At 36.9% G+C, this 24,711-nt stretch overlaps 5 protein-coding genes across 5 annotated transcripts; all 5 read right to left on the bottom strand.

The window, feature by feature from the left end:
• Window positions 1–205: 205 nt before the first annotated feature.
• Window positions 206–705, bottom strand: LOC108658630 (uncharacterized). The gene has a single exon (XM_018111289.2). It carries the CDS (start codon window positions 664–666, stop codon window positions 271–273), a length of 396 nt encoding a protein of 131 aa, XP_017966778.1. The 5' UTR covers window positions 667–705; the 3' UTR covers window positions 206–270.
• Window positions 706–16,407: 15,702 nt separating this feature from the next.
• Window positions 16,408–17,279, bottom strand: LOC115562548 (Arylalkylamine N-acetyltransferase-like 2). The gene has a single exon (XM_030384271.2). It carries the CDS (start codon window positions 17,162–17,164, stop codon window positions 16,514–16,516), a length of 651 nt encoding a protein of 216 aa, XP_030240131.1. The 5' UTR covers window positions 17,165–17,279; the 3' UTR covers window positions 16,408–16,513.
• Window positions 17,280–18,424: 1,145 nt separating this feature from the next.
• LOC115562547 (arylalkylamine N-acetyltransferase-like 2) lies at window positions 18,425–19,312 on the bottom strand. Its single transcript, XM_030384270.2, has one exon. The coding sequence runs from the start codon at window positions 19,215–19,217 to the stop codon at window positions 18,480–18,482; it is 738 nt and encodes a 245-aa protein (XP_030240130.1). The 5' UTR covers window positions 19,218–19,312; the 3' UTR covers window positions 18,425–18,479.
• A 394-nt stretch (window positions 19,313–19,706) lies between these two features.
• LOC108658618 (arylalkylamine N-acetyltransferase-like 2) lies at window positions 19,707–20,502 on the bottom strand. The gene has a single exon (XM_018111275.3). The coding sequence runs from the start codon at window positions 20,456–20,458 to the stop codon at window positions 19,817–19,819; it is 642 nt and encodes a 213-aa protein (XP_017966764.1). The 5' UTR covers window positions 20,459–20,502; the 3' UTR covers window positions 19,707–19,816.
• Window positions 20,503–21,324: 822 nt separating this feature from the next.
• On the bottom strand, window positions 21,325–22,204 carry LOC115562541 (arylalkylamine N-acetyltransferase-like 2). The gene has a single exon (XM_030384247.2). The coding sequence runs from the start codon at window positions 22,161–22,163 to the stop codon at window positions 21,489–21,491; it is 675 nt and encodes a 224-aa protein (XP_030240107.1). The 5' UTR covers window positions 22,164–22,204; the 3' UTR covers window positions 21,325–21,488.
• Window positions 22,205–24,711: the final 2,507 nt, after the last annotated feature.

Genomic DNA, 24,711 nt, shown 5'->3' with positions numbered 1-24,711 from the left:
CTAGTGAGAATCACATGGAGCAGTTTCTCTTTACAGCTACCAAAAATACTTTTAATAAATATCAGAGCTGACCATTCGATATTGATATTCGAATTGATATTATGAAACTCAACTAGAGAAGCCTGGAAAATATTTCAATATTGCTGAGCGAAGCGAATTTTTGAAATGAATTTAGGAAATCCCCCTCAAATATAATTTAAAAAAATTTCAATAATCATAAAATTCATTTATTCAAAGTATTAATTGGTTTCGCCTGCCAAGGATCTGTTTTTAGCCGCGGCCAAAGCGTCTATCGCCGCGTCTGCCACCACGTCTGCCACCGCGTCCTCCACGACCGCCACGCCCACCTCGGCGACCTCCACGGCCACCTCGACGACCGCCACGACCTCCACGTGGGCGACGGCAGGGACAATCATCATCATCATCATCAGCGTTGGGATCATCATTAGCCACAGTTGACTCGCCCTCTGTCGGGGCTTGCGTCGTGATTGACTCCACTGTCGTTGGAGGCGCACACTCGGGATCGGCTGAATTCGCTGCCAGAGTGCAGTCAATGCAGTTGGCATCGGTGGGCGCCTCTGCACAGGTGACTGCCTCACCGCGCGGCAGGTGGGCAACAAGTAGGGCCAAAAGAGCGCAGCTCAAAGCAATCGTACAAGCTCTCATCTTGTCAGTTCGGGATTGATGTAAATTTGGCCAACATAATTTGCTTTTATAGCAACTCGCGGCTCTGCGCGCTGGTAAAGTCAACACAGATGTGCTCACATTCTATTTATTTGTCAAAGACATATGACGTTATTCTGAACAGACGTCACACTTGTTGTTTAATGAAATGTGAGCAAAAATATTTGTTTTATATTACTGTTGCAATATATTAAGAAAAACCCCACAGTGTCGTGTGTATTTAAGTAGGAATGTAATATTAATTAAATCATAAAAAATAATAATGAAAATTATTTATTTATTAAATTTGCTAAACTGAATTATAATATAATATTTAAAATATTGCTGCGTTTGTATATTATACAAAAATATATATGTATTTATTTTATTAGGCCTTTAAGAAAGGTTTTCTATATGAGAAAATGTATTTATTTTTTATATATTTTTTTATTTATTTTTATTTTTTTTTTTAATTTTTTTTTTTTATTTAGTTTTAGCTGGGAGTATTGATTTCCTTAAGTCCCTTTTCTTCCCTTCTGAGTATAGAGTCAGCCGAGCTCTTGATAGGGTTTATCATTCTCATGCAAGTCATTTGACTTTTTATGACCATGTATACATCAAACTCTTCAAGCTTAAACAAATTGTATGCTAAACTCTTAATATATAATCAGCTGTCACTTGAGCCAAATAAAACCAAAATAAAACATTCCAAATCAAAAAATTACCGCGTAAATAAGCCAACATCCGTTAAAGACGTAAATAGAATTGACGTCAGAATCGTTGCACATCAAGTCTAGAATCGCTTGAGATATTACGCCAAGTTTTATTGAGTCGATTGCAACGATTGCCAAACTGCACGTAACTCCAAATTTATGCTCAACACAGACACAGACACTCACACAGAGACATGGAAAATGTCATAATTTTCTAGACCGCGCTCATTAGGAGTGAGAGCTGCAGAAGCGAACGTCAATGAGCGGCAATTGGAGCGCTATCAAAGCCATAACATGAACACAAAACCCCAAAAGACATTGACTAATAACTTATTTATGAACCCTCGGTTTATTGTTATGACTATGAGCCAGGCAGGCTGAGGTACAACAATAAATACACGCTAAACTTTTCAATATTGATAAACTTTTTTTACAGAGCGACAGCAAAAAGAGCGTCAGCAAAACCAAAAAGAAGAAGAGAAAATAATAGACAGCAAATAAAAAACAAATGAAGTACAGAAAAACACAAACGACAGCCGCTTCCGCTGGCCGCCATAGCACCGGAAATAGCTGCATGTAGACACTCACACAAGCACACGCACACACACGCACACATATGGACACATGGACACAAAAAAAAAGCTGGAGACAAATGCCATTTACAATTTTTGTACATAAAGCCGCTTAAGCAGCACTCTGTCTGTCTGTCGGTCTGTCGGTCTGCCTGCCTCGCATGCTCCTCCATGCTCTAGCTTCCTGCCGCCCCACGCTTCACGCCCAGTTCGACATGTAATTTGTTTTTATGTCTGCCCATATACGTGAGATAACGCGACGAGAGCTGAGCTCTTTTCTTGCTTCCTCTTTCTAGTCGTTGTTGTTGCTGTTGTTGTCGCTGCTGTTGTATTCCTTCGATTAACATTGGCAACACTCAAATGGCGACTGTGCAGGTGGGCGTGGCAAGGGCATGGTCCATGGGCCACGGGGCATGCCATTCAACCCAAACAACAAGTGGCAAACGCTGCGACGACGATGACGACGAAGAACTGAGAACTGAGAACTGCGAACTGGCCCTGGCCCTGGCCGTGAATTCCATATATAATGTTTGCCTCCTTTTTGGCTGCTCGCAGAGCAAAGTGAAAAATATCCTTGCCGCGCTGTGTTGCATTTGAAATTGTTCGGTAAAAAGCGAACCGAGCGAACGTATTGAACGGGCAAAGTTTTGAAAAACTGCCGAGTCGCGCTCGGAGTGGGTTGAGCAAAAGTTTACAGCAGCTGGGGGGGCAGCTGGGGGGCAGCTGGGTGGGGCAGCTCGGTTCGGCTGCGGGTCTGGAGCGCATTTTGACATTAATGGAAGTGTTTTTGTATTTTTGCCTTTTCTTTTTTTTTTGTGAGCTGTCGGAAATACAATATATATTAATATTGGCAGACGTGTTTAGTTTTAAATGGCAGACTTCCATTTTCTTTAATTTTTCCATTTTGTATTCTGCAGAGAATTTAAACGTCTGGCTGAGCGATTTTCGCCAGCTTAGCTGGAAGACGTTGTCAAAGTGCTTGAAAGGCTCGGACAAGCAATTCGTTTTATTAAAAAATCTCCATTTCTCAAGCGCGCAAACTTGACGTTATATATAAGGTTATTATATATAATTTAAATTATAAATAAGTCTTAGAGCAATATTGATTTTTATATAAGTACATAAAATGTATAATTATTTATATATTTTATTAGTTTTATTGTTAACTAAAATCAAATGGTATAAATAAAATTATATACTTAATTTTTAATATATTTTTATATATTTATTTACTTATTTATATACACATTTCACATTTAATAATTCTCATACTGTTGCTGATTATTATTGAAAATAAAATAAAATATTAATAAATAAAAAAAATAATTTATTTGTAATGTACTTTTATATATTGATTGATTTATTTATATGTCTTACACGGAAGTACTGAAAAAAGTATCGCATTTATTTTTAAATCAAAATATATCGAAGAGCAGTCTTTATTAAAAAATTAAGAAAAATTTCAACAAGAAACAAAACTTAAATACGGTAATTTAATTTAATTAAATCGAAAATCAATGGATAGACTAAATGGGGAGATCAACACGTACAAAAATATCAAATTATTTAGAGAGCATGATCATAAGTATTTGTAGATATTTATAAAAATATATTATAAAATATATTTATAAAAAAAATAAAATAAAATAAAATAAACAAAATTTAAAAGTAATAATATACATAGAAGGCATATATGTAAATAACAATAAATTATTTTGATTTCAAATAATTTATTCTACTTCCTTAGGCCTGTTAAATATAATATGTTTTATTAAAATTTAATTACAATATTGATAGCATGGCATATTTATAGATGAAAGCTTCTTTTATGCTTCACATTAATTCGAGATTCATTTAAGCTAAAAATTGGGTCAGTGGTGCATTGAAAGCATTCGCATAATTGTTTATTCATTATGATGTCCCTTTGCCTGTTTAGTTAGCAATCATTGAACTTTTAAGTAGATCCAAGTAGTACATTAATTAGAGGGGTTGCTGCTGCAGAAGTAAAGTTGTTGAAGCCCAACCCCGAGAGGAAAAAGTTGAAACCATTTAAAGAAACTTGAGTTCGCCTCACTTTCACTCAGTGGGAATTTGTTTTATTTGATTTGATGGTCACATTGCGTGACAGTAATTACAAAATAAATGCAAACATCTGCAGCGGATCACACAGAGACGCCCAAAGACGACACGCCAAGGCAACGAAAGGGATGCGACTCTCCCCCCCACTCTCTCTCTCTCTCAGTTGGTGGGAGAGGGTGGGCGATTGGGATTTCGTATAGAAATTGGGATGTGCGTGCGTTCTACTGTGTGTTTTTGTCTGGATGGTTTTGTGTATCTTTGTAGTTGTTGTTATTGTTAGTAATTCGAGTAGTTGTAGTGGTTGTACGATGCATGCAGCTCTTGATGGATTGGCATAGAGTTGCAGCCAGCAGAAGGGAGAGCAAGGAGAGCAAGGCGACTCGTTTAGTTGGGTTTGCTGTATTCTATTACATGTGTAAGTTGCGCTTAAGTTTTCCAAAGTACCATGTGACAAATTCGACAACAGCTGAGACCAATTGCTCAAAGTTTCACACACACACACTTGTTCACTCACACCTTTTGGTCTGGGGCCATGCATCGTTTCATCTATCAATCAAGCGCTGGCAAAGGCAATCATAAAACTGCCATTAAGCCAGCCGAGCCGAAACTCTATCATAAATCTTGAACGTAATCTTTAAAAAAACAGTTTTCCACCCACAGAGACAGCAACCACCCAAAATGCTATTGCATTTGCTTGTGTTATTAACATATTGTTTACCTTACCCAAAAACCAAACACATTTTCCATTATCTCCATGTGCAGCAGCAGCAGCAGCAGCGGCAGCTGATGCAATATATGCCCGCCCATAGCCCCCCATCAGTTTGCGACGCTTTACAATCCCCTTTCATTGGCTCGGCAATTTATCAAATGTTTTTCGCTAACGGAAACGGAAGCTGCCGGAAGCTGCATAAAGCTACGTGTCATAATGGAGCAAAAACGGCATCGAGCTCCGAGCTTCGAGCAGTTGGGGTCTGCGGCTAATGGCGCTAATAACGCACCATCAAATATTAATAATAATGGACCAGAGCACAAATAATAATCATAAAAAAAAACTCAATGCTGACGGCCAGCACTTCCGCTCGACCAATGTCCGGCTGACCCCCTAAAAATGAAGTGCCTCACACAGACACACGCACACACACACGCACAGAGAGCGAGAGAAAAATTCTTGTGCTCTGGCCCCATCGACTGGCTACATGTCCATCAGATGCCACTCGAAGCCGAAGTTTGCACTTGAAACGCATTCAGCTTGAGTGTGTGTGTGTGTGTGTGTGTGTGTGTGTGTGTGTGTGTGTGTGTGAGTGTGTTTGTGAGTGTGAAGTGTGTGTGTTGGACATTTTGATTAGCTTTATGTCTGGACATATGCCGGAAATGGCAATATTGGCAATAGGCGCAATGCCAAAAATAAAAGAGAATTATTCGCAATTCAGACAACTTGACTTTTGGATATCCTTTTGCTAAGAAAAAAAATCTCAAAAAAAAAAAAAAAAAAATAGTAAATTTAGCTCTTTTTGTGAGAGTAGCACAAATGCTTATTTATTTTGTATATAACAAAAATTGTTTGTGCACATTAAATATTTATATTTGCTGGACTTTAATTTGTGGAAAATATATATAAAGAAAAAACAAGTTTTTTTATTTTGTTATTTATAATTCTTGGAAAGAAATCTTTCAGTTCTTGTTATTTATTTATAAATGGCAAAAATATAAAGAGGCAAAAATATTTCTTTACTAGACATTGAACAAATTTATTTTTGAAGGGAATCCTAAAGGAATAAATATATATTTATTTGTTAACAATTAAATACAAATATATGCCGGCTTTGAGTATGCTTTTACTATTTGTTAAAATCGAAGAAACATTTGTTACTATATCTTATAATCGGTAATTATTATTATATAAGTAATATTAATAACACTAATAAATACAAAATATAAAAAAAAATATGTAGGTATTAATATATATATATACTCTTTAAACAGAAAATAAATAGTTTTTTTTTTAGTTATTTACTTGCTAAAGTGTTATTCAAGTGTTAAATTTATAAATACAAATAGTGTGAAGTTCTTTTATTTTATATCCATTCTTCTATCTACATAACTATCCACCCATCTATCTAACTCTCTATCTAATTTTACATCTACCTATATCTATATATCTATCTATCTATCTATCTATCTATCTATCTATCTATCTATCTGTCTATCTATCTTTGTCTACCTTGTAGAGCCTCAATCACCTCTGATTTGACCTACTGCACTACGAGGGTATTTCGTAGTGGATTGGCAGGGGCAACGTACAGCCTAATGCCAAAAATTGAAATCACAAATGTTCGATTTATGCAAAGCACACGATATGCAGGTGATGCAGGCACAGGCAGTGTAAGGATTGAGACGGGTGTTAGGCGGCAGGGTACGCCCGCTGGCGAGACAGTGTGCAGAGCTCAAACTAAGAAGCACCCACACACACGCACTCCCAATCGGGCACCTACACACACAAATACTCTCACAGTCACAGCTCTCGCGTCACAATTTCGCAAAAAAACAACAATAAATATTGAACACACATATCACACATGCACAGGCATACTCATTCACTCACACACACACACCCACACACACTCACACACGCACACACACGATGCACAGCAAATTGCTTAGCATACTTTACGGCTTCAATTGGCAATTGGCAGCCTTTGAATTCGTTTCCCGGCACCATTTTTGCTCGACATGCCATTGGCAAGACGCTTGACATGTCTGTAGGCGGTGGGCGGTGGACGTTGGGCGTGGGCGTGGGCAATGGGTGTTTGCGGCGGACTGTGGACTGAAGTGCCAGCCCGAGCCGTGAGCTGTGCGTCCTGAGCCTGGCGCCTACCTGGCACCTGACAACTTGGCAAGCTTTATTGCTGTTGTTGTTGTTGTTGGGATCTTTACCTTTTTCTTTTATTTTTACCTTCTTTTTTGGGCGCATGTTGCGGCTGACTTGGGTTTAAAGCCCACAAGAGTTTTCGAGAGAGTTGAAATAAAAGTTGTGCTTCATTAATTAAGTAGTTTTAAAGAGTTCGTTGAGACAATATGGGGAGCAGATAGACAAAGTTTAGATAATACAGCTATAGTTGAATTAGCTCTGTCTATTAACTCATCACATTATAGATTACTTTTATAATTATAATGTAAGGTTAAATTAAATATAAAAATTCACTTTAATCGGTTCAAAATAAATAAATAAATAATTTATGCAGCCACAACTGTGCACAGTAGAAAAAATGTCATAGTATTAATAAATATATTAATATATTAAATATATTATTAAATAAATATATTTTACTTAGAAATAGTTGCTATAAATTCTCAAATGTTATTATAAAATTTTTTATGTGATTTTATTATAATATACATGTACATTTAAAAAAAAAAAATTATTAAAAAATAATCCTTATTGTTACAGTAGCCATTCTTTTTGTATTTTAAAGAGAAATAAATGGAGTATAATATAAAAAAAATTCAAAGATGGAGCTCAGATGGTTTAGGTTTTATCTAGCTTTGAGGTTGAGTGTAAAGGGGGGCGCTAACCTGATGACGCGCAGTGTATATATAATTTAAAAAAAAAATGAATAAAGAAATCCCCAAATTGAAATTTATATTTTTTTTATTGTTTGTTAAACTTAAAATATTTGTCTTATTTAATATACTATTTATAAAAATAATTTATATATATCTATTTATATTTATATATTTTTTTTTTATTGTAAATTTAAATTCTGGTTTGTGTTTTTAATGAATACAAATTTTTGAATAATTATTTAATAATTTTTCTTTTTAAATTAATTAAAAATAAAAATATTAAATGCCTGAAGGCCTTTTTGGCTCTGGCTTAAAAATTCTTATTTGAATAAATTTGTTGTAGAAATTAATTTACTAAAACAGAAAACTTTGTTTAAAAAAAAATTCTATACATATTTATTTTAATCACTTTCTTAATAGTAAAAACTCTCAACGACATGGCTTAGTGTGAAACCATTTATAAAACTCACGTTCTCAATTATGATATTTGTTTTAACTTGTCTTCGGCTATCCTTCAGATCTCCAATATTAATGATAAATGACTTAGAGAAAGAGATCTGCTTTTATGATAGGCAGCTCCTACAACAGCTGTTATGTCCGTCTGTCTTTCAGCGCTCAAGAGTGACGCGTCAAGATTTTAATGTTTCCAAAATTAATTGTTTAGATATGCTTATTCATTTCAAATAATTTTGCGCTCATTCTTAAGGCAACTGCTCGACTGACCCTCGCCAGGGGCCAACTGTCTTCAGGCTGTGTGGCAGCTGCCGTTTAACTTCCGTCTACAAGCCTCACACACGCTCTCCAGCTGGAGCTGCGTCAGTTTTGATTGAAATATTGACAGCAATTTTTGCATAGTTTGACGATAAGTTCACCAGCTCGAACGAACAACAAAAAGCAATGGCAGAAAAGAGAAAGCCAGAAGTGGCAGCAGAAGCAGAAGCATTACCGCCGCAGCTAAACAAACTCAATTGCAATGTGGCTCATGTGCAGTGTGCTGAAAACTTTAAGAGTCGACGGAGGGGGAGGGGGGAGGTGAGGGTGTGGCAGCGAACGCTGGCAGCCAGGCACAGGTACTCCAGGTGCCCACTCAATCGAGCCTGAAAACAGCTTATGACAGGTTGCCTTATTATAGCTGTCAGGCTTGTCAGGGTTATTAGAAACCTTTTATGCTCGCAATCGCACTCGCTCTCTCACTCACACCTGAGGCGTAGGTGCCCAATATCTTCATTAGGCTGCACATGAAATGTTCACGACTTTAAGCGCTTTTCCATTTGTTATTTTTTCCCTTTACACACAAACACACGCTCCCTCTCTCTCTCTCTTTCTGGGATATTCAGGGGCGACAGCTCAGGTGTAAAATAGTTTGCCACGTCAGTTGGCAGCGGCGTTTTTTGTTGTCGTCTATTTTTTGTTGTTGTTCTATTTTCTGATTTTCTTTTAGTTTTCACAGTTTTGCCTTTGCTTTTGTTTTTGTTTCTCTTTATTGATTTTCCAACACTTTTCGCCTGGCGCATTTCTTCATAAATGTCAGAGAAACCACTTTGATGTCTTGACTTTAAGACTGCCTACATACCCACACACACACACACAAACACACATACCCGCACTCATACTAGATGGACAGATATGAGCTCTTTAGAATTATATTCCCTTTTCCACATCTCTTTTTTTTCCGACTCACATGTGGCACTTTGATGTGGTTCTGTCTGCGGCAGTTTTTGCCAAGTCACGGCTTTTAATCCCCTGCACAGGGTTTCGGTTCTCTTCACATCATAGTTTTTTTTTTCCATCTTCAGTTTTGCTGTAGGTGTTGCCGACTTTGGATTTTGGGCATTTTTACAAATCACTTCGACTAATTGTTTTGGGACGCAATACGAAAAGTAAAGCAAGCAGACATTTGAGAAATCCTTGAACCGAAGGTCAACTATGGCTTCCATGCCCAAGGTCCTTTGACTCTTGCAACTTTTTTCACTGTCGTCAGCTCAGCGAAAACTCATCAGACAGTCCATAGACTTAGAGTTACAGTAATGGAAAAAAAAACGAAAGCAAATACAAAAACAAAGTTGCTCTGCTTAGACACTCGCTTAAGAACTAATTCCAAATTCAAAACTCGTTTGCGCCAAAACGAAATTCAAAAGTTTGAAACCATTTCTACAGAGATATCGATGGGATAACGAGGCAACTGATTCAGTTAGACAAAGTTTATTTTTTCGAAATCGAATTAGACTTTGTTTAATTAGCGATAAATGCATTGATTCATTCAACGCAGTTGAGCACAACAAATATTTAAAGAATAAATCTAAATGGAAATTAAATTAATTAATAAATTAAATAAATTAAAAGTTAATCAAATATTTATAATAACTTTAATTATAAATAAAATAATATATCTTATATGTATATTATTATAATTATAAATATAATTTAAAAATATAGTATATAAATTTATAATTAAATTATGCAGAGGGGAATATATAAAATTATAATTAGAAAGTATATATTACAAAGAAAATTACTAAATCTAAAAAAAATATCAAAATTTGTATTAATATAAAAATCAATCAATGCATTATAAACATAATGCATAAAAATTTGTTAATACTTTAATATGCGCGCCTTCCACAAGAATTGAATATTCATTGAGTTATTACTAACAAAACTTCACAAATTGAATAAATTAATATATTACAATCAGAAAGTTTACTCAGTAATTCAAGGCCAATTATCGTGTGATAATAAAAACGCTATCATCCACAGATCGTGCACAGAACTCATCGAAACTTTTGCCAATTGTGCAAACAAAAGTGGAGCAGCATGGGGCGTGGCGTGGCTCCAGCTGTGGCAATTGCCAAACAAAGCAACTGCCGGCACTCACACGCCCCCTTGTCGAAGAGAACTCGTAACCAGCAGCAGAAATTCATATGTTTGAGCCTTACGTTGAAAATATTTCGTTATGTCAACAGATTGATATGCGTTTTTTTTAATTTGGTTATTATTATCATTTTTTTTTTGGTATTTTCTGTTTACATTGAAAACAATTTGAAATATCTTGTGTTTGTCTTGGAATTTGGAGCTGCTAAGCTTTTGGCGCTGCAACTTTTGACAGCAATTGATTGAATGCTATAAAGGGGATTACCACGCTATGTGCAACTACGTACGGTTATCTTGTGTCACACACACACACACATACACATACACTTACACTACAGCTGGCCCTAATTGCTCACACGTTTAGTCAAGATATGGAGTGGAAGTGGGAGTGGCAGCAAGAACGAAGCAGGTGTAAATTGTGACTTAAAATTAAATGAGGTACGAAAAAAAAAACTAATAAATAAATAAATGAATCAGGAAGGTTACAGCAATTGTTTAATCTACATAGAAGAGTTTTTGTGTCAACTGCAGATAGTAAAGAATTTTTCTTAAATGAATTTGTAAATTATTATTTAAAATTGTAGAGAAAGTAATAGAAAACAGGTAAAGAAACCAAAAAAAAAAAAAAAAAAAAAAAAAAAAAAAAAAGTTTTTGTTATATTAAAAAAAATATATATATAACGTTAAGAAAAAAATATTTTTATATATTACATAAATATATTACAGAAAATATGGTAGTATTATTTCCATTTGAATTACAAGTAAAATCAAAATTAAACTGCATGGAAAATACAATAAAAATAAATAAATATTATTTATTAAAAATTAAATATAATGTACAATTTATATTATTATATTAAATATATATATATAAAATTATTAAAAACTAATAGTAATAAAAATGAAAGTAAATAAATAAATAAAATGTAAAGCATTTCCAGTCAAATAAAAAATATAAATATCACAGCTGAAGTCACTTCGCCCAACCCCTGCCACCTTCCTACATAAACTCCTCTCATCAACAGGCAGGCAGGCTCTCCATGCCCATATGCTATGAGCAACAAGACTCTGTGCAAATGCTCTCTTAACGCGGCGTGCCATTTGCCACAACGTTCCGTCTTATACGCAACGTTTCGGCATCGAAACGAAGCAGCAGCATAAAAAGAGCGCATTGAGCGAAGAGCACGAGAGCCAAAAGTCTGCGCTCTTTGGACTTACTCAAATTGAAGTAAATACAATGTAACGTTAAGGTGTTTGTTTTTTTTTTTTTACAGGCTGAGGCAACAAAATGTAATCAATAATATTAAATATTTAATGTGGCGGGTGGAAAATGAAAAAATATTTATAAAGTATGGACTATGCAAAACTTTTACAGAAAAAAACAGTATTTTATTGCATTGACTTATAAAAATTTAATACAAACTGAAACAAAATTTGTATGTAATAATTTTTCATTTTTATAAATATAAACAAACGCCAGGTTTACCTGTGCTCTGGCACCTGGTAGCGTAGCGCCGCAAAGCTATGTACTCAACATCCACATACGTTCCACATGCAACAACTTTGCTTGCGCTCTTCGGTCTCTCTTGCGTGCTCTCTCTCTCTCTCTCTCTCTTTTTGTCTGTTCGTTGGCTTCGTTGAGTTGCGCTGTAAAAGAGTCGTATACAGGTGCACGCCAACAGCGACTACCTCGCTCTCGCGACTCTGGCACCTACAGAGCCGCCCGCCCACACACAAACACCCGCACACATACAATGACATGCTCTTCGTTTCGCTCTCTCTTTCTCTCTCTACCGTGCGCTCTGTGTTGGCAGCAGGAAACGTCGCAAGGAAATGCCAAAATGTTCAACGTCCATTCGTTTTCGCATGTGTGCGAGCAACTGTAACTGTATGTGTTTGTATGCGCGTGTGTGTGTGTGTGCGTGTGTGTGGATGACATTGCGGCGCTCGTTGGGGCAGCGCCAGTTGTCGGCTAACGGTAGTCGTTGCGAAACTTTTGCTGGAGTAACGTGTCGCGCAATTGAAATTGGCGGCGTTTTCATCGTCCAGCGCCAGCGTCGTCTCCAATTCGCGTGCTCGCGACTTTTTTAAAATCGTCTCCGTGTGTGTGTGTGACTGAGTCTCAGTGTATGTGTGTGTGAGTGAGTCTGAGTCCGAGTGTGTGTTTGTGTGTGTGTGTGTGGGGCTGCCAATTAGTGTGTTACATTTGTGCAACAGTCCCGTGTGTGTGCGTGTGCGTGTGCGCGTGCCCGTGTACGTGTGCGTGTGTGTGCCCCATGCTGCATGCGTGTGCGTGGGGCGCCGCAGTCGCGAGACCAGCTTCAAATTTATTAACATATTTCTAAAAGCAAAATGCAAATATCGAATAGCTCAACTAGTCAATAAATAAATATACCTACATACAAATATATATACAGATAAACCAATATATATATACATACATATACAGTGGAACCTTTCTCCTAGGTAAGCTTAACCCGTAAAACAAACTTCTAACGAGCTTTTAATTCACTTTGTCTTGCCCTCGTCCGCTCAAGTTTTATTTGTCCTTTATTTTCTGGGTTTTTTTTCGGTTTATTTATACTGGGGAAAACTTTATACGAAATTCAATTTTTGGCCAAGGCCCTGGATGAAAATGTCCAGCCATAGAAATTTCACCCACAACTCACGTTTATGGTCATTAAACTGAATTAGATCAAGTTAAACGATGTCTAATGTCAATTAGATTATGTGCAAATGAAAACACAAGGGTCGACTGCGACTATTTCTCCTATCAATTCAATTAATGGCAATAGCGAGATAAGAGTTGAAAAAAAAAAAGTGAAAATAATTGTATGTTTAATTTGCAGTTGAAGTTTGCGAGTGATAAAGACCTGCCTAACAATGCATTTATTGATCTGGTAATTCTTTGACAAATGCATATATTAAGAAAGTATCTAGATTCTCTCTCTGAAATAAGCAAATATTGTCCTTCCACTCCACTCCACTCATCAATTGCATTTCACTTAATTTTAATATTATTTTCTTTAAATATTAGCTTTAAGCGATAAATTCGATATTACATTACATCATATTATTTTAAGCAAATTATCAAATCAATTATGCTTATCATTCACTTCAATGATGTAAATTATAAGAATATTGAACATGTATTATTTAATGTTCAATTAAATTTCATTTTGAGCAGAGGCAAACGTTTTATGCGAATGCCAAGACTTGAGGCTATTGTGCTAATTACCAAAGATAATATTTACACTCATTTATGAATGAAACAATTAAAGCACAAGTTTTTGCTGCTCCAGAGATGAATTTGATACCTTTCGGCTCATGATAAATAAGATTTATCACAGGTTGCTTCTTCGAAAGAAAAAAACCTTTTTATTGATATATAGTATATATTATATACATAGGTATATATAGGTATATATTATATACCTCATAGGAAATTTTTAAATTTTTCAATCTACAGGTTTGGAGTTTTTTTAAATTTTTTTAAATTTATGCATACATATATAAAAAGTGATATATATAGACAGGAAATTTTTTTAGTTCATTTTACCTATTTATTTTATATATTTTAATAATTTATTTATTTAGTGTAAGACCCTTAACATCATAATTTAGTACCTAAACAACACTCGAATTAATTAGAATAGTATTAATAGTGAATAAAACAAGTTAAAGTAACAGTTAAAATTCATTAATACAGACAAAACTCGAACCATAAAAAGTTACAAAATATTTTCGATTAACAATAAATAAAATCGCAAATGAGATGTTTTACAAGACAAATCAACTTAAGTCATCAACAACAAAAATATATATTTATTATGAAAATATCTGCGATATATATTAATAAATTTTCAGTATATATCTTCTATAATAAATAGCTGAAAACAAAATCATATTTATAGCAAATATATTCTTGTAACATAATGATGAAAACATTGTAATACGTGCCTAATAAATTAATTAACATATTTATGCTGACAGCCGCATGGAAGATCATTCAAGATTAGTTTTATTAGCTATGTCTACGCCGTGCGCTGTAGCTAATCCGAACAGCTCACAAATTTAATGAGCTCTATTCAGCAGCGATATTTCCCCTGCAAATCGACCTTCGCAACATGCTAATTAATGGCTAAGAAACAAACCAAAAACTTTGACAAATATGAAATGACAAAATTCAATGAACAGCTGAAAAAAAAAAAACAGCTGTAAAGTTTACAGTCCACAAGAAAAATGTTGACCCAAGTAAATTAGCGTGAAAATTCCTGAACAAAAAAAAATATATATATATATATATGTAGTTGATTATGAATGCTAAGAGGCAAGTTGTAGAAGCAATACCAGAGTTAGCTGGCAACGGAGTGCGTGGGAAAACGTGTCACACGGCAAGCTGGGAAAATTGTGGCAAGGTCGGCAGCAGACGGCGACACGCCCCAAACTCACGTGTAGCGCAGGGCGAAATGCAGTTGGCTTTACTTTTTTTTTTTTAATTAAAAAGAGCAAAAGTGACTTTTGAAATGGTCAAGAGATAAAACTGCAATAACTATAAAGAGCAGTTTAAAACGGAATTGACGATCGACAGTTGGGTTGGGTTGGCTTGGCTTGGCTTGGCTTGAGTTGGGTGGTTTGGGTGGTTGGCTAGCAAGAAGTCATGGCATTCTGTGTGGGGGACGCACACGCGTCAATTTGTTAAGCGGGTCACGTACGAGCCAACCCTATTGGCCAACCCAAGTGCCACACAGGCCTCTTCCGTTCGACGTTTTCTCTATCTATGTGCGAGTTTGTGTATGTGTGTGTGTGTTGTCATCAACACGAATATAAAAATCGAGAATTAAACTCGATGAAAATGGCAACAACTTTTGCTGCCCCACTCAAACAAGGCCCCATACGACTGGCGTGGCTTCTGTTGCTTCTGTGCTCCACAAATCGATTTCAATAAAGTTGAATTTCGTTGTTTTTCTTCGTTTTTTTTCTCGTTTTTATATCGTCTTTATGGGCATTGGCTTTAAAGGCCGCTGCCAAATGACGCAACAAATTAAATGTCAATAATTTAAAATAATTACCGAAAAAATACAAAAGCGATATCAACGCAAGTAAATAAAATAACGTTTAACAGCAAATCCCAAGGCCAAATAAATTTTTAAACGATTTTTATGGCTTTTTAATCTAATTAAATTGCCATAAAAAAGTACGCATAGACAAGAAAAACTGAGCTGAGAATTGGCTAAATAAAAGTAAATCAATAGCAGCATAATTTAAAATTAATAAATGCACTTTAAAGTCGCATAAGAAAGAGCATAAAACAAATAAACAGACAAAATGTGATGGGAACTTTCACTGCGACTGCGATTGCGACTGCGACTGCACTTCATAATTGTCAAGGGGTTAATGGCTGCGTGCCCATGACATGAAAGGGTTGCGCCTTGGCGGCTCGGGCTCGCCGCACTAATGACCTGCATTTTGCATGTGGGCAGCGAACCATTTGAAATGGGCGCGGCCTGAGCCCATTTAAAGGGTGGCAGTGGAAGGGTTTGAAGAAACAGCTTGGGAAATACGTGCATATCTATCTGCAAAAGGGCTTTAGCATTCCTCAGTTCAAATTACAGAATTTAGCTAATAATTATTTGATTTATAGCAATCAAAAGTCTCTAGAAGAGTGTTAAATTTAAAACTATTTTATACCCCTACGAAATATAAATTATTTTTATATATTGTAAATAAAGAAGATATGCTAAGATAAGAAGATTTGCTATGTTTAGACCATGAACGACTTTTAGGTAAATGAATGTGACACGTTCTCACTTATTTAAATCTATAAAATAGTTGACAACTCCAATCCCAATACGAAGATATAATATAATATATATTATAATGAAATATAATATAATTAATAATATTATAATGAAACTTCTACCCCAAATATATAAAAATATTAGTTAAATATTTGTCTTTAATATTTATAAACAGAATTAAACTAAATGAAACTGTGTTCACGCAACTCCTCTCTGTATGGCCATGGCACAGCTCTTGGCACTTGTTTGCCTACAATTTGATGGCCATTACAGTAACCGCAGTGTGCGGTGCTGGGGGCTGAATCACAGCGATTCCCTGGTCATCCTTATAGTCCGCATAGGGCGCTGACAGCACACAATCCATGCTCAGGGCAGCCATCACACGAGTGGAGTAGAGGCTGGTGCAGGTGGTGAATAGTAGGGGTAATCCCTTGGCGCGACCCAACTCCATTAGGGCACTGACAAGCCGCCGACCCAGGCCCTGGCGTCGCACTGCCGCATCCACTGCCAGAATGCTCAAGTACAGGGAATCGGCGACGTTGTACTGCTCAAAGATTCGCGCTCTGCGCTCCACATCGGAGAGGAAGTAATGAACGTGTTCAATTAGCTGCTGCGGCTTCTGCTCATTTACGTCGAGCCAATTCTGTTCCAGATCGTTGGGCCGCAGAATGCCAGCGAAAGCCACGCCCACAATGCGCTCCCCATCGAGGGCAGCGAGTGAAGTGCCCTGACGTATTAGCGATAGCCGATACTCTCGTCTCTTTGGATCATCGTAAGCCACCGGCTCAGCACCTGGTGTCTGCATCAGCGGCTCTTGGCCATAGAAATGATCGCGCAAGAAACGAGTTGCCTCCTCGATATCAATCTCTTTCATTAATCGAACGATCACCATGATCTTCATTCACTAACTGAATGAATTCGTTAAGCACTAAACGAGCTTTTCTATTGGCCTTATCGCCGAGAGCTTTCGCTCTGGAAATATTTCATTAATCGTGCTGATAAACAATTGTTAGTGTCGTCATTTTGACAAATTATTGGGAATAACAATAATATTTAGTGGTATATTAATTATTTCAATACTATTTATTTAATTCAATTGATAATTCTAAGCCTTGAAAACGAGAACCATTTGATAGAAGCTGTAGAATCTATAAGTGTAGAAAATATTACTTGAAGAACTAATCGTGAAATCGCTTGCTATTTATTTATTTTATTTATTTTTCAAGCAAACCGTGCGTAATATTTATGTGTTATCATTAACAAAGCTAAACAGAATAAATGTGCGAAAGCAAAGTTGTGATGACAATTCCTCTAAGATTTTTATTATCATGCTTACACTGCTCTAATAAAAATTGATTTGAAGTGTCTACTTTTTTATACCCTGAACCCATTGACAATGGGAAAACAGGGTATAATGGTTTTGTGACAAGTATGTAACAGGCAGAAGGAATAATCGCAGACCCCTTAAAGTAGATATATTCTTGATCAGGACGACGACCTGAATCGATATAGCCCTGTTCATCTGCCCCTCCGTCCGTATGAACGTCTAGATCTCTGAAGTTGTAAGAGCTAGAGATCTGAAATTTTGCATGCATACTCGTGTATACCTTACAAGCTTATCATATTTTTTTCAATATGTCATCCGACACAATTTTTATCCATAATAATCGAAAAATTGATGTTTTCAGCCTCATTTGAATTCTATTAGACCTGACTTCAGATTCATTTAATATGATATCGATTAGATATATATCGATATTTAAATTGATAGAATCGATATTTATAGATAGAAGAAGACAGGAGCTTAGATATTCATTAATAAACATATCTATGTTTCATCTTTGAAGTGTTGGATTCCTCTTCCACTCCTTTCTTAGAAATTCGCACGAATTATAAATTTAATATTTGCTTAAGCAATATTTTAAATATTTGCTTAAGCAAGTCTATCTAAGAGATATATTCAATGAAGCTCCCATAGTAATGCGATATTTCACAGTATTTCCTAGTCGAGCACATTATGATTATTTTCTGATTTCACAAACGTTTGGCTCTGATTGCTCTTATCAATAAAAGCTCGTGAGCTATATACATCACGTTTTCAAGAATATGCGAAATCATACCACACAGTGTGAATTTAATTATGGACTCAGCAAATTATTAAAAATATAGAATTTTAATCAAATCAAATTAAACTTATAGAGTCAGCTAGTGTCCAACTAAAAAAATGTCTTATACAGCCCCGGACTATACAAGGGCATTTCCTGCAGCTTAATGGCCATCACACTCGCCTCGGTGTGCGGCTCTGGCGGCCGAATAACCGCGTTGCCATCCTCATCCTTGTAGTCCGCATAGAGCTCCGAGTGCACGCACTCCATGCCCAAGGAGGCCATCAGGCGCGTCGAGTACTGGCCCGTGCAGGTGGCCACCATCAGGGGATAGCCCCTGGTGCGGCCCAGCTCCATGAGCGTAACGACTAGCCGTCGAGCCAGCCCCTGACGTCGCATCGTTGAGTCGACCGCCAATGTCTTTAGATAGAGAGCATCTGTGACGTCATAGTGCTCAAAGAACTGAGCGTGTTTCTTGATATTGCACAGAAAATAATGAATATGCTCAATCAAGAGCTGCGGCTTGCGCTCATTGACCTCCCGCCAGTTGAGCTCCAGATCGCTGGGGCGCATGACACCAGCAAAGGCGACACCCACAATCCGACCCTCTCGACTCTGATCGACGGCAACCAGAGAGGTGCCTTGGCGCACCAGCGACAGCCGATACTCGCGCTTCTTTGGATCGTCATAGATCAACGGATGATTGCCGGGCGTCAGCATGAGCGGCTCGTGGCCATAGAAATGATCGCGCACAAAGAGGCTGGCCTCATCGATATCATCGATTTTCATTTCCCGCACAATCGTTGTCATCTTGCCAGCTGTGAAAACCAACTGCAGTTCTCTCTCCATTTACAGTTTTATGACAACTATTCAAGTGGGCTTATCTCACCAACTAATAAAATCTAATTACCTGTACTTGAATTTAAGTTTGCAAACTCTAAACATATTCAGGTTCTTACATTGCAGAGATAGCGCCACTTAACTGATAAAACAGCAGACGAAAGCAGGTTAACGTTACGCGGAGTCGACTTGCATATACCCTATAATTTAATGAGCTGATATATATATTTTCATATAAGTGGAATCTCATCTCATATACTTAATCTCGATTATCATTATATTATCTGTCTTATAAGATTTTACTCAAGTTTTGATGTCCCTAGCTTTGTTAAGGACTAAAATCGTTATCGTAAATCGTTTATAAAATTATATCGCCTATATCTTTAGACCTGGAGTTTCAAAATTTTAAATACGGATTTGTATATATTTTATAGAATTTTGATGTTAGTCATAATCCGCCCCACCTTCTCAGAAAATTGTCAAATAAAACTGGCTATATATGTTATCATATATCTTATGTTTTAATCAAATTTTGATCTCTATGATTACCTTAATTTTCCAATAATAAATTGTTAATGATTTTCTATACATATATACCCTAATATACCCTACAATTCTAATACCATTACACTGGCCTTTGTGTGTGGCGCTGATGGCTTAAATACTACATTGCCAGCGTCATCTTTGAAGTCGCAATAGTTTTCCGAGTGCACACACTCCATGCCGAGCGACGCCATTAGCTTTGTCGAGTAGCAACCGGTACAGGTTGCAACCAATAGTGCGAACCCCTTGGCTCGACCGACATCGATCAAGGCCGTCACCAGCTGTCGTCCCAAGCCCTGGCGTTGCATCGTGGCGTCCACGACGAGAACCTTCAAGTAAAGACATTCCGGGACATTGTAACGCTGAAAGAACTGGGCATTTCTCTTGATGTTGATCAGAAAGTATGCAATGTGTTCCATATATTTCGTTCGTTTCTTGTCCTTCAGCTCATTCCAACTGTGCTCCAATTCATTTGCGCTCAGCACACCAGCATATGACACGCCCACAATGCGATCAGCGCCCTCACTGCGATCGATAATAACCAAGGAGAGACCTTCTCGTACAGCCGACTCATCCAAACTGGCATTCAATCGCTCACATTTGCCATATGACTCCAAGAGCGGTTCGTGTTTCATGAAATGTTCCCGAAATACCCGATTCGCTTCATCGATATCGTTTACAGTTAATTCGCGCACAATCGTTGTCATGTTGCGAGCTTCACTCTCAAACTGAGCGTTACAAAGCTTTTGTCTATAATATTCTCTCTTATTGTAAGCAGCTGAAGAAACTGCGAATGAGCTTACAAGAAAGCTAAAGATAACGTTAACTTAAGGCGACAGAGATGCTCTATAAGTGTTTTAATCTGTGAGTCTTTTGTTGAGAGATGATATAAGTATTTATATATGTATATGTTTTGCATATACATATATTTGTATATATATCAGAAACTGGTTTCTCTGTGACTCGCATATTTCGTTGAGCTTAAATTAAATGATTGATCAACTGAAACTCAGAAATAGTTCAACAGCTGAATTTATTTTAAACGATGATTGATAGCTGATAAAATTCATCAACTAAAGTCTGCTTCAGTAGCGGAAAATCTACAATAATCCATATTTAAATAACGATTCTATATATGGCATATAAGATTCTACATTAAAGAATTTAGTAAGTTTTCGTGTATTTTTTGCTTATAACAATGACTGGCAAAATTGAACTACTTGCTGTGCTAGCGCAACGCCTCTACACTTGGTAAAAAAAAACATAAACAAAAGCCGTAAAGACAAAACGTTTTGTTGTCAACATGATTAGTTTTAGATAACAAAAAAAAAAAAAAAAAAAAAATAATAATAGTAATAATAATCAAGCAACTGCTTATCAGTTCCCAATTTAAGTATGGCCATGATAATAAAATTTTTATTATAAAGAAGCATAATTGCAGCTTACCTTCTAAAAAATAAATAAATAAAAAAATGTGTAGAATAAAAAATGTTGGTTGAAATTAGCTAAGGCAAAACACTCAGCTCACATTTCTTCTTATCATGTCCAAATAAAAATAAATATTCAAAGAGTATTCTCGTTTCTAATGCTCAAAGCAATTTTTTTTATTATTAATTAATAGTTTGATTTAATCATCTATTACACACTAAGTTCACTGATAGTTAAACCTAATAAACCTGTAGCATATATCTAGCAACAATTTATACAACAATTATGTATAGTCATGGTATGTGCTTTTTAGAGTTTTATCGCCATGATACGTAGGTGTGTATGTGGTGCGGGTGGATTGAACACAACTTGCCCGTTGTCGTCCTTGTAGTCCGCATAGGCCTTCTCGTAGACGCACTCCATGCCCAGGGCCTGCTTCTGGCGTGCCGAATAGAAGCTGGTGCAGTAGGCCACCATCAGGGGGTAGCCCTTAGAGCGGCCCACTTCCATGAGAGCGGCAGCCAGACGTGCGCCCAGTCCTTTGCCACGCATTGTGGCATCCACATTCGTTATGTGGGAGTAGAGCAGCTTGGAGATATTGTAACGCTTGAAGAGATTGACTTCGGTTTCCACTTTGGACAGAAACACCATAATGCGTCCCCATGTATTGGGCTCCATGGCGGCGGCTTCTTCGCGATGCTTATCCAAATCGCTGGGCACCTGGGGACCGGCCAGCACCAAGCCCACAATGCGTCCATCATTGTTTTCGTCCAGAGCCAAGAGGCAGGTGCCCTGCTCTATCATGGAAATGTGATATTCGTCGTTCTCTTTCTCATGGCATCTTTGCACATTCTCCCCCGAAGACGCGCACAACGGTTCGCCGTTATAGAAATTGTTGCCCATAAAAAGCTTGACGTTCTGATAGTCCGACACCTCCATAATGCGGATGAGAATGCCGTCTTTTGTGCCCAGCGCGCTTGTCATGTTTCGTATTTAGATTTTTACACAGAACTGCCTCAAGTTTTCGCCTAGCGCAACTATATATACGAGGTCTAATTGAGCTCTTATCAGTATAAAGCGTGTGTATATAGTATATATAGTATTTTGCTATTGTTGCATGTATTATCACTTTTTGACAAACACTCTAGAGTATTCAATTCGAGTATTTGCTGGGCAGAGCACTTATCAATGAGTGTGAAATTAATTTTACATGGAAACAATTTGAAAACTTTTTGCTGCATATAAAGTGAGAGCTGTGATGACTATTTATTTTGTTTTGCTCTCAGATATTTCTGTATTTGGCTAGATATCTCAGCCAAGGCTTGTAGATAATAAAGTAGATAAAAGAGAATTTTTTGATAGACGCGGTTTGACTTTATACACATGAAATGGAATGTAGAATTTTATATTCTTACTATAGAGCAATATGATGATAAGTACAGTTTAAATTATAGTATAAGAGATTGTTGTTAGATAGCAAACAAAGTTTCAATTTGAAATCTTAAATGATAATAGAATTATTTTGATTATAGTTTCATATTTATCAGGAAGAAACTAAACAATGATAACGTTGCAATCAAATAAACAAATGATAATTTCGATTTTACTTGATAATATATATATATATATATATATATATATATATATATATATGATTATTTAATACAAGAAACTTCGAGTAGAGTTTCAAATTTGATTTGATCAGTTGATCTTAGAATAGTTCAGAGGGAGAGAGAAAGAGAGAGAGAGAGAGAGAGAGAGAGAGAGAAAGAAAGATAGATAGAGAGAGAAAATGATGGATAGAAAGAGAGAGAGAGAGAGAAAGAGATTTAATACATGAGTTCCACCTGGAGACGGAATACTAAAGGTGTTTTTTTTTTTACCATAGATTAGCATATGAAAACCAAATTTTTCTGTCCTGAATCCCTATCACTAATCCTTAAATAACATTAACTCTAATAAAATCACAAAAGCCCATCTAGAAACGATGTACATATAGCTCTTAAATTGCATTTCGAGCAGCCTTTTCTGCAGCTAGCTGCCTCACTCTGTGCCTGCGTCAAAAATCCAAAAATTAGAAACGCTTTAAGCAGCCACAATAACAGAGAGCAACAGACAACCAAGAAAACACTGAACTGTTTCAGTGGGTGGGAGGAGCTCTGTGTGTGTGCCGTCGTTGGGTCTGGACGAATGTCGGCAAATTCCCAAACTGGCCAAAAACCAACATAATTTACATGTCTGCTGGATAACTTCGACAGAGAGAAACAGTGCGATGTGTTAATAAAGGGGCGGCGGGGGGAGTGGCTCCAGGGGGTAAATGGGGGAGCACAGTCTGGACCTGGACAGTCGGTACAACCCAAACAGTCTGCTGGTCATGTTATGCCAGACAAGTTACAGTTGTTGTTGTTGTTGTTGCTGTTGCTGCTGCAGCCGTTTGTTGCTCTTGTTGCATGCTTGGCTCGTCCTCAGGTGCTTAAAGACCCCGAAACTGACTCTCTTCAATTGGCCCGTCGCAAGTTTATCAAAGTTAATCAAAAATTAAGTAGTCGAGAGATTTTCATGCGCTGCTGATTGAAATAAATTGTGTTGGGCGATTTTAAATTAATTTTTATTAGCTCGCACTTTGACATTGTTCAAAGAAAAACGGGAAAAAAAAGAGTTAGCTATACATACATCATAAAAATGTGATATGCTAAAGCCGCAGGAGTTGCACCGCCTGTGACGCCCACACGGGCCACGCCCAGTATGCAACGCGCTGTTGCATACTTTTAGGTGGCATGCACAAGGCAAAAATTTTACCTCAAATATTTGCACAAGTTGCATTTTTGATTTATGTTCATGCAACGTGACCCAAATTGTTGCAGGTTGCACAACTAATTAAAAGTGAAAAGTTGACAACATTCTCCAGTAAAAATTTCTATCAAGTATACATGTATAAAAATCTCATTCTCTCTCTCTCTCTCTCTCTCTCTTTGTGTATATATGTATAGGTATATAGCATAAAGCTCATACTTTTGTTATTTTTTCCCATAGCCCGATAATTTATGGCGCACATTTGCTGAAAAAGTTGCGACCACAGCAGAAAATTATTAATGAAAATTCAATCAAAGTTTGCGCGCGGCATATGCTCTATATATAGTACATTATACTTGCAACACACGCGCATATCATATACGCCCCGAGCTGTGGCACATCGGCGACCTCGAGTCCGCCCGACCGTCCGACCGTCCGCCCGCACTTGTATCATTCATTGCCTTGGTGACCCTAATGAAGATTAATTCAGACCAAGTGTCGCCCAGCGCTGCTGTGCTCTTGCTTCTTCTTCATCTTCGAAATGAAAAGAAATAAAAATTCTAGTCTAGATGACACTCTAACGAAGACCGAAGAGCACCAGCAACGATCCCAAATGTGAAACGACTTGCCCACTACTGATTAGGTTGACAACAATGCCTTGAGCCAAGCAAACAATTTAATCAAATCATTTTCATTGATTAAGATTTCTATCGTGATACTGGAACAACCATAAACCCTA

The sequence above is a fragment of the Drosophila navojoa genome, chromosome 3, assembly GCF_054131105.1.
Source record: "Drosophila navojoa isolate 15081-1374.11 chromosome 3, UAZ_NAV_1.0, whole genome shotgun sequence".
NCBI lineage: Eukaryota > Metazoa > Arthropoda > Insecta > Diptera > Drosophilidae > Drosophila > Drosophila navojoa.
The sequence above is the reverse complement of the archived record's forward strand: the minus strand, read 5'-3'. Positions and strand labels throughout refer to the sequence as shown.

Bases quoted from the DNA above. Each gene is read 5' to 3' on its own strand.
- LOC108658630 (XM_018111289.2), bottom strand. From the start codon at position 666: ATGAGAGCTTGTACGATTGCTTTGAGCTGCGCTCTTTTGGCCCTACTT.
- LOC115562548 (XM_030384271.2), bottom strand. From the start codon at position 17,164: ATGAAGATCATGGTGATCGTTCGATTAATGAAAGAGATTGATATCGAG.
- LOC115562547 (XM_030384270.2), bottom strand. From the start codon at position 19,217: ATGGAGAGAGAACTGCAGTTGGTTTTCACAGCTGGCAAGATGACAACG.
- LOC108658618 (XM_018111275.3), bottom strand. From the start codon at position 20,458: ATGACAACGATTGTGCGCGAATTAACTGTAAACGATATCGATGAAGCG.
- LOC115562541 (XM_030384247.2), bottom strand. From the start codon at position 22,163: ATGACAAGCGCGCTGGGCACAAAAGACGGCATTCTCATCCGCATTATG.